Source organism: Macaca fascicularis, chromosome 5 (genome assembly GCF_037993035.2).
Source record: "Macaca fascicularis isolate 582-1 chromosome 5, T2T-MFA8v1.1".
Lineage (NCBI taxonomy): Eukaryota > Metazoa > Chordata > Mammalia > Primates > Cercopithecidae > Macaca > Macaca fascicularis.
The window spans coordinates 189,387,503-189,401,769 of NC_088379.1; the positions used below are offsets into that span (position 1 = coordinate 189,387,503).

General features: G+C 44.8%; 1 protein-coding gene across 5 annotated transcripts in view; it reads right to left on the minus strand.

The window, feature by feature from the left end:
* Positions 1–3,462: 3,462 nt before the first annotated feature.
* CASP3 (caspase 3) overlaps positions 3,463–14,267 on the minus strand; it is a 32,279-nt gene continuing 21,474 nt past the window's right edge. For 2 of the 5 annotated variants that reach the window (XM_045393107.3, XM_074040860.1), the window contains one exon: positions 12,776–13,903. In XM_045393107.3, coding sequence (XP_045249042.1) covers positions 13,836–13,903 — 68 coding nt within the window. In that variant the 3' untranslated portion in view covers positions 12,776–13,835. Of the gene's footprint in view, positions 3,567–6,784; positions 7,639–9,471; positions 10,068–12,775; positions 13,904–14,267 lie in introns of those variants that run through there. The other 3 variants (XR_006698405.3, XR_006698404.3, XR_010587100.2) reach the window with 3 other exon arrangements.

Here is a 14,267-nt window from a genome sequence, read left to right on the forward strand (position 1 = left end):
AAAGTTTATTTTGCCAAGGTTTAGGATGTGACTGTGGCACAACCTCAGGAGGTCCTGACAACATGTGCTAATTTGGTGTGTGGGGCACAGCTTGGTTTTATACTTTGCAGAGACGTGAGACATCAGTCGATACGTGTAAGATGTATGTTGGTTTGGTCTGGAAAGCTGGGACAACTCAAAGTGGGGGTTTTCTGGTCACAGGTAGATTTAAAGATTTTCTGATTGGGGATTGGTTGAAAGAGTTATTAAATAGGAAGGATGTCTGGGTTACAATAAGGGGTTGTGGAGACCAAGGTTTTATCATACAGATGAAGCCTCCAGAGGACATGCTTCAGAGAGAATAGATTATAAATGTTTCTTATCAGACTTAAAGAGTCTGTTCTATCCGTAATTCCAAAAGGGAGGAAGGTATAATGAAGAATATCTGTTTCCCTCTTCCCATCATGGCCTGAATTAGTTTTTCAGGGTAACTTTGTAATGCCCTTGCCAAGAGGAGGGGCCTGTTCGGATAGTGGGAGGCTCAGAATTTTATTTTTGGTTGCTCAGCCCATCAGAGCACCTGTCTACTTTTACAGAGATGCTGTCTAATTCATGAATTGCTAATTAATCGAATTAGATCTTTATGCTAAATTTGTTGTAATTTTGTCTTTTGACAATATTAGTGTTTCTATTTTAGGGAAGCAGAAACTGGAGTTCAGATTGGGTGTGGCAGCCACCTAAAGGATCCCAGAGCCGTTATTAGCCAAACTACACAAAACCCAGTCGAGAAAAGGTGGAGATGGGAGCTGGGGCAGGGAGGGGAGGATTCTGAGTTGAAATGAACTGTGATTGCAGTTTGTGAAAAACATTTTTTCTTTTTTTTCCTTTTCGAGATGGAGTTTCACTCTTGTCACCCACGCTGGAGTGCACGGGCGTGATCTCCGTGATCTCTGCTTACTGCAGCCTCTGCCTCCTGGGTTCAGGGATTCTCCTGTCTCAGCCTCCAAAGTAGCTGGGATTACAGGTACCTGCCACCATGCCCAGCTAATTTTTGTGTGTGTGTATATATATATATATATACACACACACACGCACACACACACACATATATATATATATATATATATATATATATATATTTTTTTTTTTGTAGAGATGGGGTTTCACCATGTTGGCCAGACTGGTCTCGAACTCCTGACCTCAGGTGATCCACCTGCCTTGGCCTCCCAAAATTCTGGGATTACAGGTGTGAGCCACCACGCCCAGCCTGTGAAAAATATTTCTTAGTCATAGTTTGCCTGTGAGTTTCACATGCTGAAAAACGAGGTGCCCAACAAACTCCAAAGAAAGTGCAGATGTCAACTTGGAATTTTCTGGAATTTACTTGACACAATTTTCAATTATGCCCCTCTCCATGGAGGTTTCATAGTTGGTATCAGTGCAGTGACATGAGGGACATTTACATCAGGGCTTGAACATAAAGTAGATGGGCCTATGGCTCACAGATAAATGTTCACAAGCTTCCATCAGTGACTTGGTCGGCAGTGGTGGGAATTTAGGAGAAATTTATGAAGAGAATTTTAAGAGAGCAGTCAGGGTGGTAGGAAAAATTATAGGAAAAGGATGCAAACCTTCTCAGAAGGCTGGGAGTTTGCATAGCTTCAGAAGAGAGTCTGGCTGAAGGCAGCTGAATTCGCTGAAGAGCTTAGGTTAGGTAACAAGGGGATGTAAAGAAACTGATCTAGATAAGTTAGTTTACTTAGGCCTCAGAACCTGGCCTTTAATCATCCGCGTGGGACTACTCTCTCTGGGAAGGGTGACCATGTTAATTACCCACAAGTGTGTTGACCCAAAGCCTTTGTCATTAGATCTGTACTAAATAAATGCCTGCAGCACCAACTTGCCAGGGCCAGGGCTGCTGACTCCTTACAGCACCCTCTTCAGGGTCTGTGCACGGCCTAGTCCCCTAGCCCGCTCTTTCACTGGATACTGGTGTCTTGAGTGTATTCTTTCATCCGTCATTCAGCCAGCGTCTGTGGGTTGGACTTGGCAAGAATCCATATAAATCATGTTAATATTTTAGTAGGATAACGTTAGGGACACAAATGTATTACAGTGGCCGTGAGTCTAGCCCATCTTTCTTTTTCATGAGTTCGTTGAATGAACCAAAATGTTACCAGAAAGGGGTCCCAATCCAGACCCCCAAGAGCGGGTTCTTGGATCTCGTGCAAGAAAGAAATCAAGGTGAGTCTATCAAGTAAAGTCAAAACAAGTTTATTAAGAAAGTAAAGGGGCCAGGCACGGTGGCTCACACCTATAATCCCAGCACTTTGGGAGGCCGAGGAGGGCGAATCACAAGGTCATGAGATCAAGACCATCCTGGCTAACACGGTGAAACCCCGTCTCTACTAAAAATACAAAAAAATTAGCCAGGTATGGTGGTGGGTGCCTATAGTCCCAGTTACTCAGGAGGCTGAGGCAGGAGAATGGTGCGAACTCAGGAGGTGGAGCTTGCAGTGAGCCGTGATCGCGCCACTGCACTCCAGCCTCGGTGACAGAGTAAGACTCCATCTCAAAAAAAAAAAAAAAAAAAGAAAGTAAAGGAATAGAGAATGCCTACTCCACAGGCAGAGCAGCCGCTTGAACTGCTTGACTAAGGATACTTATTGTTACATCTTGATTATATGCTAAACAAGAGGTGGCTTATTCATGAATTTTCCAGGAAGTGGGGGGAACTGAGGGTTCCTCCCCTTTTAGACCATGTAGGGTAACTTTCTGACATTGCCATGGCATTTGTAAACTGTCGTGGTGCTGGTGGCAGTGTCTTTTAGCATGCTAATGTATTATAACTAGTACCTAATGAGCAATGAGGATAGCAAGAGGTCACTCTCGTCTCCGTCTTGGTTTTGGTGGGTTTAGCTGGCTTCTTTACCGCAATCTGTTTTATCATCAAGGTCTTTATGATCTGTATCTTGTGCCAACCTCCTGTCTCATCCTGTGACTTAGAATGCCTCACCTCCTGGGAATGCAGCCCAGTAGGTCTCAGCCTCATTTTACCCAGCCTCTATCCAAGGTGGAGTTGCTCTGGTTCAAACGCCTCTGACAAAAACACTGTTTGGTTCAACTATTTCAATGTTTCAATTCTGCTGTATATTTGAGGATGTGTGAGGGGCTGGACTGGGATAGGGAGAGAAGAGGGATAAATCAAGTTCCAATTTTGTATGATTTTTGTACTAATACTAGACATTCAAATAAAATATAAAGGATATTTAAATGGAGTGAATATCAGAGAGATATGCCTTGACAGTTCATAATGTCAATCTAAAGAAAAAAAAAAAAACAGAAGTAGCATTAATATAGAGTTTATTTGGTCCAGGGTGGACGACATCTGCACAAGACACACTTCCCATTTGCCCTGGAGAGTGCTTCGTTCAGCCTTTGTTACAAGCAGATTTTTCATTGTTGTTTGTTTTGTTTTTTGTGGGGGTCAAACCACTTTATTGAGGGGAATGGGGTGGCAAAGCAGCAAGGACGATGACATCTGACGTCCTTGGCTGGGAGCTCCCGGGATCTTCAGGTGCTGAAAGCTACAAGCAGATATTTGAAAGGCAAAGGGGTCAAGTTGTGGGCTGATACAAGTTGTATGACAGGAAGTCTCATTGGTTTACAAAAATAATATTAATGATTGGCTATACATTGTTAAGCTATAGTGTGTGGGTTATAGCGTCAAGTACATTATTATTAGGTTAATTTGTAGCTATTATGGCAACAGCAAGAAGTTTCAGAAGATGAATATATCACTCAAAGGGGAAGTACAACGTGATTGCTGGCTCATCTTAATGTCTCTCTGGGCCTCACGCAGTGCCTCAGGTCTATAATCCCAGCACTTTGGGGGGCTGAGGTGGGCAGATCACCTGAGGTCAGGAGTTTGAGACCGGCCTGTCCAACATGGCGAAACCCCATCTCTACTAAAAATACAAAAATTATCCAGGTGTGGTGGCACGCCTGTAATCCCAGCTACTCGGGAGGCTGAGACAGGAGAATGGCTTGAATCCAGGAGGCAGAGGTTGCAGTGAGCCAAGATCGCGCCACTGCACTCCAGCCTGGGTGACAGAGCAAGATTATCTTAAAAAAAAAAAAAAATGTCTCTCTGGGCCTGATAATTTTAAAGGACTCACCTTCCTTGAATAAAAGCTATTTTCTTTCCTCATTTATAAAGACAAGATTTAAAAAAATTTTTTCAGACTACAAAGTTGATTAATAAAGTGACAGAAAGTAAATTAGAAAGAACAAATCTGTCCATTAAAAGCAGATACTTTTTATTTATTTATTTACTTACTTTTTTATTTGAGACAGAGTCTTGCTCTAAGCTCAGGCTGGAGTGCAGTCGGTCATGCAATCGTAGCTCACTGCAGCCTTTGATTACTGGGCTCAAGGGATCCTCCCACCTCAGCCTCCCAAGTAGATGGGACTGCAGGCAGCACCTGGCTGATTTTTAAATTTTTTTTGTAGAGATAGGGTCTTGCTATGTTGGCCAGGCTGGTCTCAAACTCCTGGGCTCAAGCAGTCCTCCTGCCCTGGCCTCCCAAAGTGCTGGGATTACAGGTGTGAGCCACTGTGCCCAGCAAAAGCAGATTTTAAAATATTTACATCATTTAATTTTTGTATCAGCCAGGTTTAGGGTAAAGGGATTGTAGAGGCCAAGGGAAAACTTCTTCACCCACGGAAGGTTCACTGAAAAATCAGCTGACAAAAGGCAGATTAATAGGCGAAAGGGCATCTGAATGTATTAATATGTATGGGAGTCCTACAAAATAGAAGAACTCAAAGAAATGGCCAGATGGTTGACCTTTCTATACCGTCTCGAGGTTAGGGAAAGAATGGGGCCTCAGAGCATGGCTAAAAACAGGTTATGGTGGTAAATCAGTTTCTAATGGCAAGACAGGTTACAGGAGGGAGAGAAGAGGAGGCCTGGTCTGCAAAGGTGGTCTTGTTATGTAGATGAAAGCTGGCAGGTGGCAACCCTCAGAGAGAATAGATGGGAATGTTTCTTTCAGCTGTTTAGAGGTGTCACTCTCAGTTAATCTTTTCTAGATCCAGACAAGGGAGGAACTCAAAGCCTGACTGTACCACTGCTGATTTTCCCGGCAGATGCAAATCTCCCCCACCAGAGACCTTTGCAGGGCTGCCCATGCTCGCAGGCCCTCTGAACAGCCATCTCAAAATATGTCAAAGAAAGGTATTTTGGGGTGAAATATTTTGGTTTCTTTCAGGGTGATGAGTTAGACCACAGGTGACATGCACACGCCAGACAAATCTGAACTGTCTCATTCCAGGGTCTTGAGTTCATCGCAGGGGGCAGGTAGCCATGGGGGGCGGGCAAGAAATGGGGAGGGCAGGTAGGAGCTCAGCGAGGTTTTGGTACCCGCTGCTTCTCTCTCTCACCCCCTGCTGTAATGTAACTAATTCTCACAGACTTATAAACAATAGAAACTCTCAACAGAAACCACTTGCAAATTTTATTTCTCAGTCCTTTCTGTTTGAACTGCATCAGCAACACTCTGGAGGCAAATGTTCAAAACAGAGACACAGCTGTATTGGCTGGAAACAGGGAACTATTTCTATATGGTGCTTTCGACTATATTATGTTCTGAAACAAAAACCATATTTTTAGCTTTTTAGTAGAATCATCAGTTAATTTTGAAAGCCTTAAAAATGGGGAAGGACCTTGGAGAACTTAAAGGTCAAAAAATTAAGTACTATTGTAAACTGAAGTGTGATGACATTTATAAATTGGGAGAGGGGAGCTTGCTTTCTCCTAGAGGGTTGCTGCCTGCAGGCAGCCATTCTGACAGGCTGGAAAGCGTAGCCTTGGGCCAGAAGCTGGAAACACACACTTCAAAAGCGGGGTAAAGGGAACAGGAATTTATGCTGAGCAGGTTTAAGTATACATATTCAACTGATTACAGGAGGAGCTATGAATATTCAGGAAGAGGAGGCCCCTGCATGTGTAGTAGGCTAACATGCATGCAACACGTGTCCCATGTTCACTTTGGGGTGGAGACTTAACATTTAAATGCATTACAATTAGGCCTTATACATCACAAGATAAAGCAGGGACACACAGGCTCTGTGTGTGCAGCCTCTGAAGACTGTCCGGAACCACGCTGGGTTGGGGGTCTCTTATCAGGAGGGAAGCTGGTTAATTGTTATGTGGACACTGCGAAAGGGTGGGGAAGCCTCAGGTAGTTGTTGATATCAGCACTGGAGTCTTTTGAAGGAGCCGGTTTTGGCTGGGTGCGGTGGTTCATGCCTGTAATCCTAGCACTTTGGGAGGCGGAGGCGGGCGGATTGCCTGAGCTCAGGAGTTCAAGCCCAGCCTAGGCAACATGGTGAAAATCCATCTCTACTAAAAATACAAAAGAAATTAGCCGGGCATGGTGGCACGTGCTTGTAGTCGCAGCTACTCAGGAAGTTGAGGCAGGAGAATTGCTTGAACCTGGGAGGTGGTGGTTGCAGTGAGCCAAAATTGAACCACTGCACTCCAACCTGGGCGATAGAGCAAGACTCCTCTCCAAAAAAAAAAAAAAAAAAAGGATAAGAAAAAAATATAAGGAAAGAGCTGGTTTCTGTTTATCCCCTAGGGAAGAAAGCCTAATGGGGTTAGCAAGGTGGGGGTGTGCAGCAAGTTACATCTGACCTCTGACCTCCCATCCCCTCACAGCCTAGAAATTAGTTTTCAAAGTTACATGGGGAGTCCCCTTGACCAAAATAATGTGAACCCAGAAAATCTGAGACAGGTCTCAGTTAATTTAGAAAGTTTATTTTTTCAAGGTTGGGGAATGCGCCCATGACACAGCTTCATGAAATCCTGACGACACATGCCTGAGGTGGCTGGGGCACAGCTTGGTTTTATACGATTTAGGAAGACATGAGACCTCAATCAGTGTTGGTAAGAAGTACATTGGTGTGGTCTGGAAAGGCGGGACGGTTTGAAACAAAAGCAGGAAGACTCAGGCGGGGAGGGAGGGAGCTTCCAGGTCACACGTAGGTAGATACAAACTGTAGCATGATTTTGAGTTTCTGATGAGCCTTTCCAAAGGCGGCAATCAGATAGGCCTCTATCTCCGTGAGCAGAGGGATAACTCTGAAGAAAATGGGAGGCAGGTTTGCCCTAAGCAGTTTCCAGCTTGAATTTTCCTTAGTGATTTTGGAGGCTCAAGGTATTTTCCCTTCACAATGGGATCCATTTAATCAGTTGTGGGGGGCTTAAGATTTTATTTTTATTTCTCACTATAAGTGAACATAGGATATGGAAATATAATAAACTCCCATAGAAGACTGTTAGATTACAGATGTTTAACAGAGTATTAGATTTTGTCTCGTCTCTGGCATGTCCCTTGCTACCACCTTCCAAGACTTCAAATCTCCATCACTTCTCCAGCATGGGGTCCTCCTTCCCCCATTCTCCACCTTCACTAGGCTCTTCTGCACTGGCCAGTTACATTCAGCTACTGAACAAAATCCCTAATCCCAAACTTTCTGGAGACATGAACTTGAGGTTTCCTCCTGTCTTCTTGTTTGGTGGCCCTACGATTAAACCTCTTTCTCTGCGGTCGTCTTGGTGTGCTGATTTGATGCATGCATTGTAAATACTGCCTACAAGTAGAAAGACGAGTCCTTAGCTACAGGATATATATATTTTTATATATATATATTTTTATATATAGTCATTATCTTAAGCAAATTAATGCAGGAAGAGAAAATCAAAGATGGCATGTTCTCACTGATAAGTGCGAGCTAAACACTGGGTACTCATAGACATAAAGATGGCAACAGCGACACTGGGGACTCCTAGAGGGAGGAGAGAGGGAGGGGGCAGGGGTGGAAAAACTAACTGTTGGGAACTATGCTCACTCTTCGGATGACAGGATCAGTCACACTGCAAACCTCAGCATCATGCCATATATACCCATGTGGCAAACCTGCACATGTGCCCCCAAATCTAAAATAAAAGTTGAAATTATATTTTTAAAAAGCATATATATGTATCTGGTTTTTGTCCCTGTTCCTGGCACAGAGTTCCTGGCACAGAGTTTCCTAAATCCTTGGAATTGCCTAAGTGATGGGAGTCTTTTTTTCTTTTTTCTTTTTTTTGAGACAGTCTTGCTCTGTCACCCAGGCTGGAGTGCAGAGGTGTGATCTCGGCTCACTGCAACCTCTGCCTCCCGGGTTCAAGCAATTCTCCTGCCTCAGCCTCCCGAGTAGCTGGGATTACAGATGCCTGCCACAACGCCTGGCTAATTTATTTTCGTATTTTTAGTAGAGATGAAGTTTCACTGTGTTGGCCAGGGTGGTCTGGCCTCAAGTGATCCGCCCGCCTCAGCCCGCCAAAGTGCTGGAATTACAGGTGTGAGCCACCATGCCAGGACTGATGGGAGTCTTTTGTTATTCATAATGAATTCCTTTTGATCACATCTGCATTTATGCTAATTAGGTGGTCTAGAGTGTGGCCCCTAGGTACTCAGGATGCGGCTGGTCATCAGAAAGACTAAATGTTTAAAAGGTTGGAATTTTCACTCTGCCCCTGACCTTTGCCTTATGCAAGGGAAAGGGGAAGCTGGAGATTGAGCTGTATAGAAACTCCAGGCTGGTGAATACATCGGTTTTGGAAGGCTGGTGCCTGAGAGGTGGCAGGGCTGCTCCATGCCCCTCCCCTACACCTGGTCCTATGCCTCTCTTCCATTTGGCTGTTCCTTAGTTGTATTGTTTATCTTAAGTTGGTAAATGTAAGTAAAGTGTGTTCCTGAGTTCTGTGACTCATTCTAACATGTTTTGAAACCTGAGGAGGAAGTTGTGATGAAGCCATCCCCACAGCATTAACAAGAATGAAACACGGTTATATTTCAGCATCTATCAGGCTGCGCTCTGGCCCCTTCCTCATTGCTTAAAGTCTCGTAGCACCTGCCACTGATCATTTGCATTCCCATTATTCCTATAGATAGGATCTCTGACATTAGAATCATAAGACTTTTGTTTGAGGATTGCTTAAGATGTTTTTCTCAGACCCTGAATTTCAGCGAAGCAGCTGAAACCAACCACTGTGAAGACCCCCACAGAGGAACCAAATCAGTGTGAGAATACAGCTTCTTCATCTTCCTGTCCCATGACTTCACACCGCACTACTCAGCCAATCCACCATCTACACACTTCTGCCCACTCCAAAACCCTTAAAAGCCAAACCCAGGCAGGGCGTGGTGACGCAGGCCAGTAATCCCAGCACTTTGGGAGGCTGAGGCAGGCAGGTGGATTACAAGGTCAGGAGATCGAGACCATCCTGGCCAACATGGTGAAACCCTGTCTCTACTGAAAATACAAAAATTCGCTGGGCATGGTAGCAGGCGCCTGTAATCCCAGCTAATCGGGAGGCTGAGGCAGGAGAATCACTTGAACCTGGGAGGCAGAGATTGCAGTGAGCTGAGATCACACCACTGTACTCCAGCCTGGGGACAGAGTGAGACTCCGTCTGAAAAAAAAAAAAAAAAAGAAAAAAAAGCCCACGCCCCAAACTCCTTGGGGAGATGGATTTGAAGGTTTCCTCCTGTCTTCTTGTTTGGTGGCCCCACAATAATACCTCTTTCTCTACGCAGCTGGGGGTCTGGTGTGCTGCCTTGATGCCTGCGTTGGGTGATGGACCTATTACAGTTTCAGCAGGAACCCCTGAATTATAGCCAGTGGGTCAGAGGTGCAGGCGGCCAGGCCTTGCAACGAGCATCTGAAGTTGTGGGGGTCTTGTGGGAACGAGCCCTTAACCTGTGGGGTCTGTGCTAACTCCAGGTAGACAGTATGAGAATTGAATGTAGGATATCCAGCTGGTGTCTGGAGAATCAGAGAATTGATTGTTGGCATTGAGAAAACATTCCAGACACCATGAAAGTAGGAGAGAGGCAGATGGAAGTTTAAAGTCCAGACCTGAGTTAAAGAGAAATAATAAAAACTGCTGGCCAATGCAGTCTTCTCACTTGGTTCATGGGTAAGACAGAAAGGACTGTGACATAGACATCAGCAGCGTTTCTTCAGGTGTGATCCTAGGAACAATGGCATGGGGATCGCCTGAAGTGCTTGTTAGACCCTGAGGAAGATTCTCTCCCTCGCCGATCTCTAAGCAGGCACCTCTGAACTCTCTTCTCCACGAGGTTCTGACTTCTGGACTTCTTTGTTCACCTTTGCACTGTCCAATTATAGCCAGAAGCCTGCTAAGTCAGTTTAGCCAGAACCCAACCTTGACATTCGATTGGGTTCCTCGTCCTCCACCAACCCCCAGGTGATGTCTGATCACTCTGGCCTGCCTTCAGCAAGAAGCCTGTTAAGAGTCGATTTAGCTGGAATCCCCCTGTATCCCTGATGTCTCCTCTGATCCTCCCGCCACCCCCACCAACTCCTCAGCTATAAATTCCCACTCTTCCTTGCTGTATTTGGAGTAGAGCCTAATTTCTTGCCCCAAATGACTGCAAAACCCCATCGTGGCATTCTCTACAGCTATCGCAATCCTCCCCCTGAACAATGTCTGCCTTATCCTTCTTTATCAAGTGCCATGTACCCTTTTTTTCTTTAACAACATGAAGATTCCTGAATCTCTGCATCTCTTTAACAACATGAAGAACCAGAATCCCAGAGTATGAAGACCTGGCATTGTCATTTTTAACATGATGACAATGATGTATGTTAAAGTTTGAAAACTATGGCCTGTCAAAATGAAGAGTTGCGGCCACGTGTGGTGGCCCACACCTGTAATCCCAGCACTTTGGGAGGCAGGAGGATATCGTGAACTAGGAGTTTGAAACTAGCTTGGACCAACATAGCAAGATCCTGTCTCTACAAAAAATTTTACAGAACTGGCAGGGTGTGGTAGCACACACTTGTGGTGCCAGCTACTTGGGAGACTAAGGTGGGAGGATAAGTTGAGTTTGGGAGGTTGAGGCTACAGTCATCTGTGATTGCGCTCCTGCATTCTAGCCTGGGCAACAGCAAGACTCTGTCTCAAAAAAAAAGTACAGTTGTGAACAGTCTCTACACACTCAAAGTGCCTTTTACTTTTTTTTTTTTGAGATGGAGTCTCACTCTATTGCCCAGGCTAGAATGCAATGGCACAATGTTGGCTCACTGCAACCTCTGCCTCCGGGTTCAAGTGATTCTCCTGCTTCAGCCTCCTGAGTAGCTGGGACTACAGGCACCTGCCACCATGCCCGGCTAATTTTTGTATTTTAGAAGAGGTGGGGTTTCACCATGTTGGCCAGGCTGGTCTCGAACTCCTGACCTCATGATCCTCCTGCCTCGGCCTCCCAAAGTGCTGGGATTACGGGCGTGAGCCAGTGTGCCCAGCTGCCTTTTACTTTTATATACAATATTAGAGCTGAAAGGGCCTGAGTCTTCAAATGTGGACAACAGAAGTTGTAATTTGGCCAAGATCACTTGATCAGTGGCCTAACAGGCTAGAATCCAAATATCCTAGGCCACACACCCACATGCGTACTGCATTTGACTTGAATCTGTTATCCATTATTTCTTAATCGTCTATGCAATGGACCCACAGACTTTCACACGTGAACATTCATTTTTTCTTGCTCTGGATCAACTGAAATTCACACAAATCTGAAAAGAAATGAATTAACTTGGAGTGTTTATTTTATCTATGGAAAGTTCTGACATCTCACTGATAATGATGACACAATAATCGGCACAATGAACATGTTTTGTAAAAGGGTTTCTAAGGGACAGTTCAGTGCCATTTCTAGTCATGGCTGCTTCTCACTGCCTGAGTCTCACCAAGGAGGGAAATTTCTTGAGTTCAAGTTTATTTCAAGTGGTAAGTGAAATTTTATTTTGGTGGATTAGAGTATTGCTTCCCAAATGCGGTTTCAACCTGCAAAAGGTTAGATCCTGAGGAATGTGTGGGTGTGTGCATGTGTGATAAGCCTTTCCTTGGAAGTATTATCCTTTTTTTTTTTCTTTTTGAGATGGAGTCTCGCTCCGTCTGTCACCCAGGCTGGAGTGCAGTTGTGCGATGTCAGCTCACTGCAAGCTCCACCTCCCAGGTTCACACCATTCTCCTGCCTCAGCCTCTCGTGTAGCTGGGACTACAGGCGCCCACCACTACGCCTGGCTAAATTTTTGTATTTTTAGTAGAGACGGGGTTTCACCATGTTAGCCAGATTGGTCTCAATCTCCTGACCTCGTGATCCGCCCACCTCAGCCTCCCAAAGTGCTGGGATTACAGGCATGAGCCACCGCGCCCAGCGTATTATCCTTTAATCTGGGATTATGTCTCTACTTATTTGGGGGTTGAGAGGAAAATGAGGAGGTGGGAGTTAAAATGTCTTTCTTGTTATGAATAATGGTTGACTGCTTTAAAAAATGTTATCTGGCAAAAATGAACAATGGATTTTTTTCAAATCCATAAAATCAAAAGTTTGTAAACACAACTAAGTTATATCACATTATCTTTTTTTTTTGAGATGGAGTCTCACTTTGTTGCCCAGGCTAGAGTGCAGTGGTGTGATCTCGGCTCACTGCAACCTCTGCCTCCCGGGTTCAAGCGATTCTCCTGCCTCAGGCTCTTGAGTAGCTGGGATTACACATGCCCACCACCACGCCCAGCTAATTTTTGTATTTTTAGTAGAGACAGGGTTTCACCATGTTGGCCAGGCTGTCTCAAACTCCTGACCTTGCTATCCGCCCTTGCTATCCACCCGCCTCAGTCTTCCAAAGTGTTGGGATTATAGGCATGAGCCACCGCCCCTGGCAACATCATTTTATTACTATGTTCCCACATACTGAATCTCATTTTAGCATAAAATCAATGTCCATACAGAAGAGCACACACCCAACATCGTCACCCTTAGTTCACATCATTTCTATAATGGTCTCTTGATACCCCTTCATTCTTCTTAGTCCCACCATTTTCATGACCAAATGTGTGCCCCTCCAATTCAGACAACCTGTTTCTGACCACAGCCCCCATCATTTAGTGTTAGTGTTCCACTCCTCCCACAACAGTGGATCTTCACGTCCATCAGCGCTATCGGATCATGGATCACATGTCTTATTCCCTATTAGTCCCTTCTTTTCATTTCTCTGTCTATCCAGCTTAGAGTCCATGGTTCATCAATTCAGAAAATCATTTTGCAGTACTCCAAAATCTGTGGCTCCTCTGTCTTTTTAAAATCAGTGTGGGCAAAAGCCCAAAGTTGGACAAAGCCAACACATGCGATATCCATGGCAGCACCCAAACAGCCGAGTGTCACCGGGTAGATTCACACAGCCGCACAGCCTGGAACCACTGCACATTTGTAACCGTTGGTTTCAACCGGGCCCCTACACATGGCCCAGCGACCTTACTAATCTCTGGTCAACTCCCATTCGTGACAATGATTGTTTCAAGCCTGCCTTACTTTTCTAGCCCTCGATCTATCATCTCCCTAACTTTGAACAGAGTTCTGTCTTCTGCTTCACAGAAAATACATAAGTTACACTAAGGGAACTTCCTGCCACAAAACTACAAATTTAACTTCACACCAGCCCATTAAAAAAAAAAAAGGTTCTTTGCCTCTTCACACCCCACCCCCAGCTATGCTAGAATTTACTGCTTGGGGTTCTTAGGAACCCTGTACTGTCAGTTACCTTTCCCTCTAGTATTTTCAGTCTTAATCTCCTAACTGGATCCCCACCATCTGCATTAAACCTATTCAAATCTCTCACTTAAAACAAAACCCCCAAGTCTTTCAACTTACCTTCTCCTCCAGCTCCTTCCCTTTCTCCTGTGTGGAAGCTCCAGTGTATCTAACCTGTCTCCTTCATTATCCGGGCAAACCAGCCCCTGATATTTCATGTAGGTTCTTTTCTATTTCCCTAAGTGTCAGCCGGTCTGAGAAATAAAGGGAAAGAATACAAAAGAGAGAAATTTTAAAGCTGGGTTTAAAGAGGAATTGACAGCAAATTCCTCTGCCAAAATCCCAGCACCCAGAGGAGGCCATCAGTAAACATCAGCGGCTTGTTGTACAACCTCTTAGGTTGTTCTTCCCATTAGACACATTTAAAATTTATCTTGTGGAAAAAGTTTCAAATTCACAAATACGGTCACATGTAAGGCCTGAGATCTATGCAAACAAAGTATCTTCCTGGCATTGTGGTCATTTCAGGGTCAGGACCTTCTGCGAGGACTTGGGAAGCGTAAGTGATCTGTCGGCCCTGTTTAGTAACTGCCACCACCTCAAAAACTAGGCTAGAGT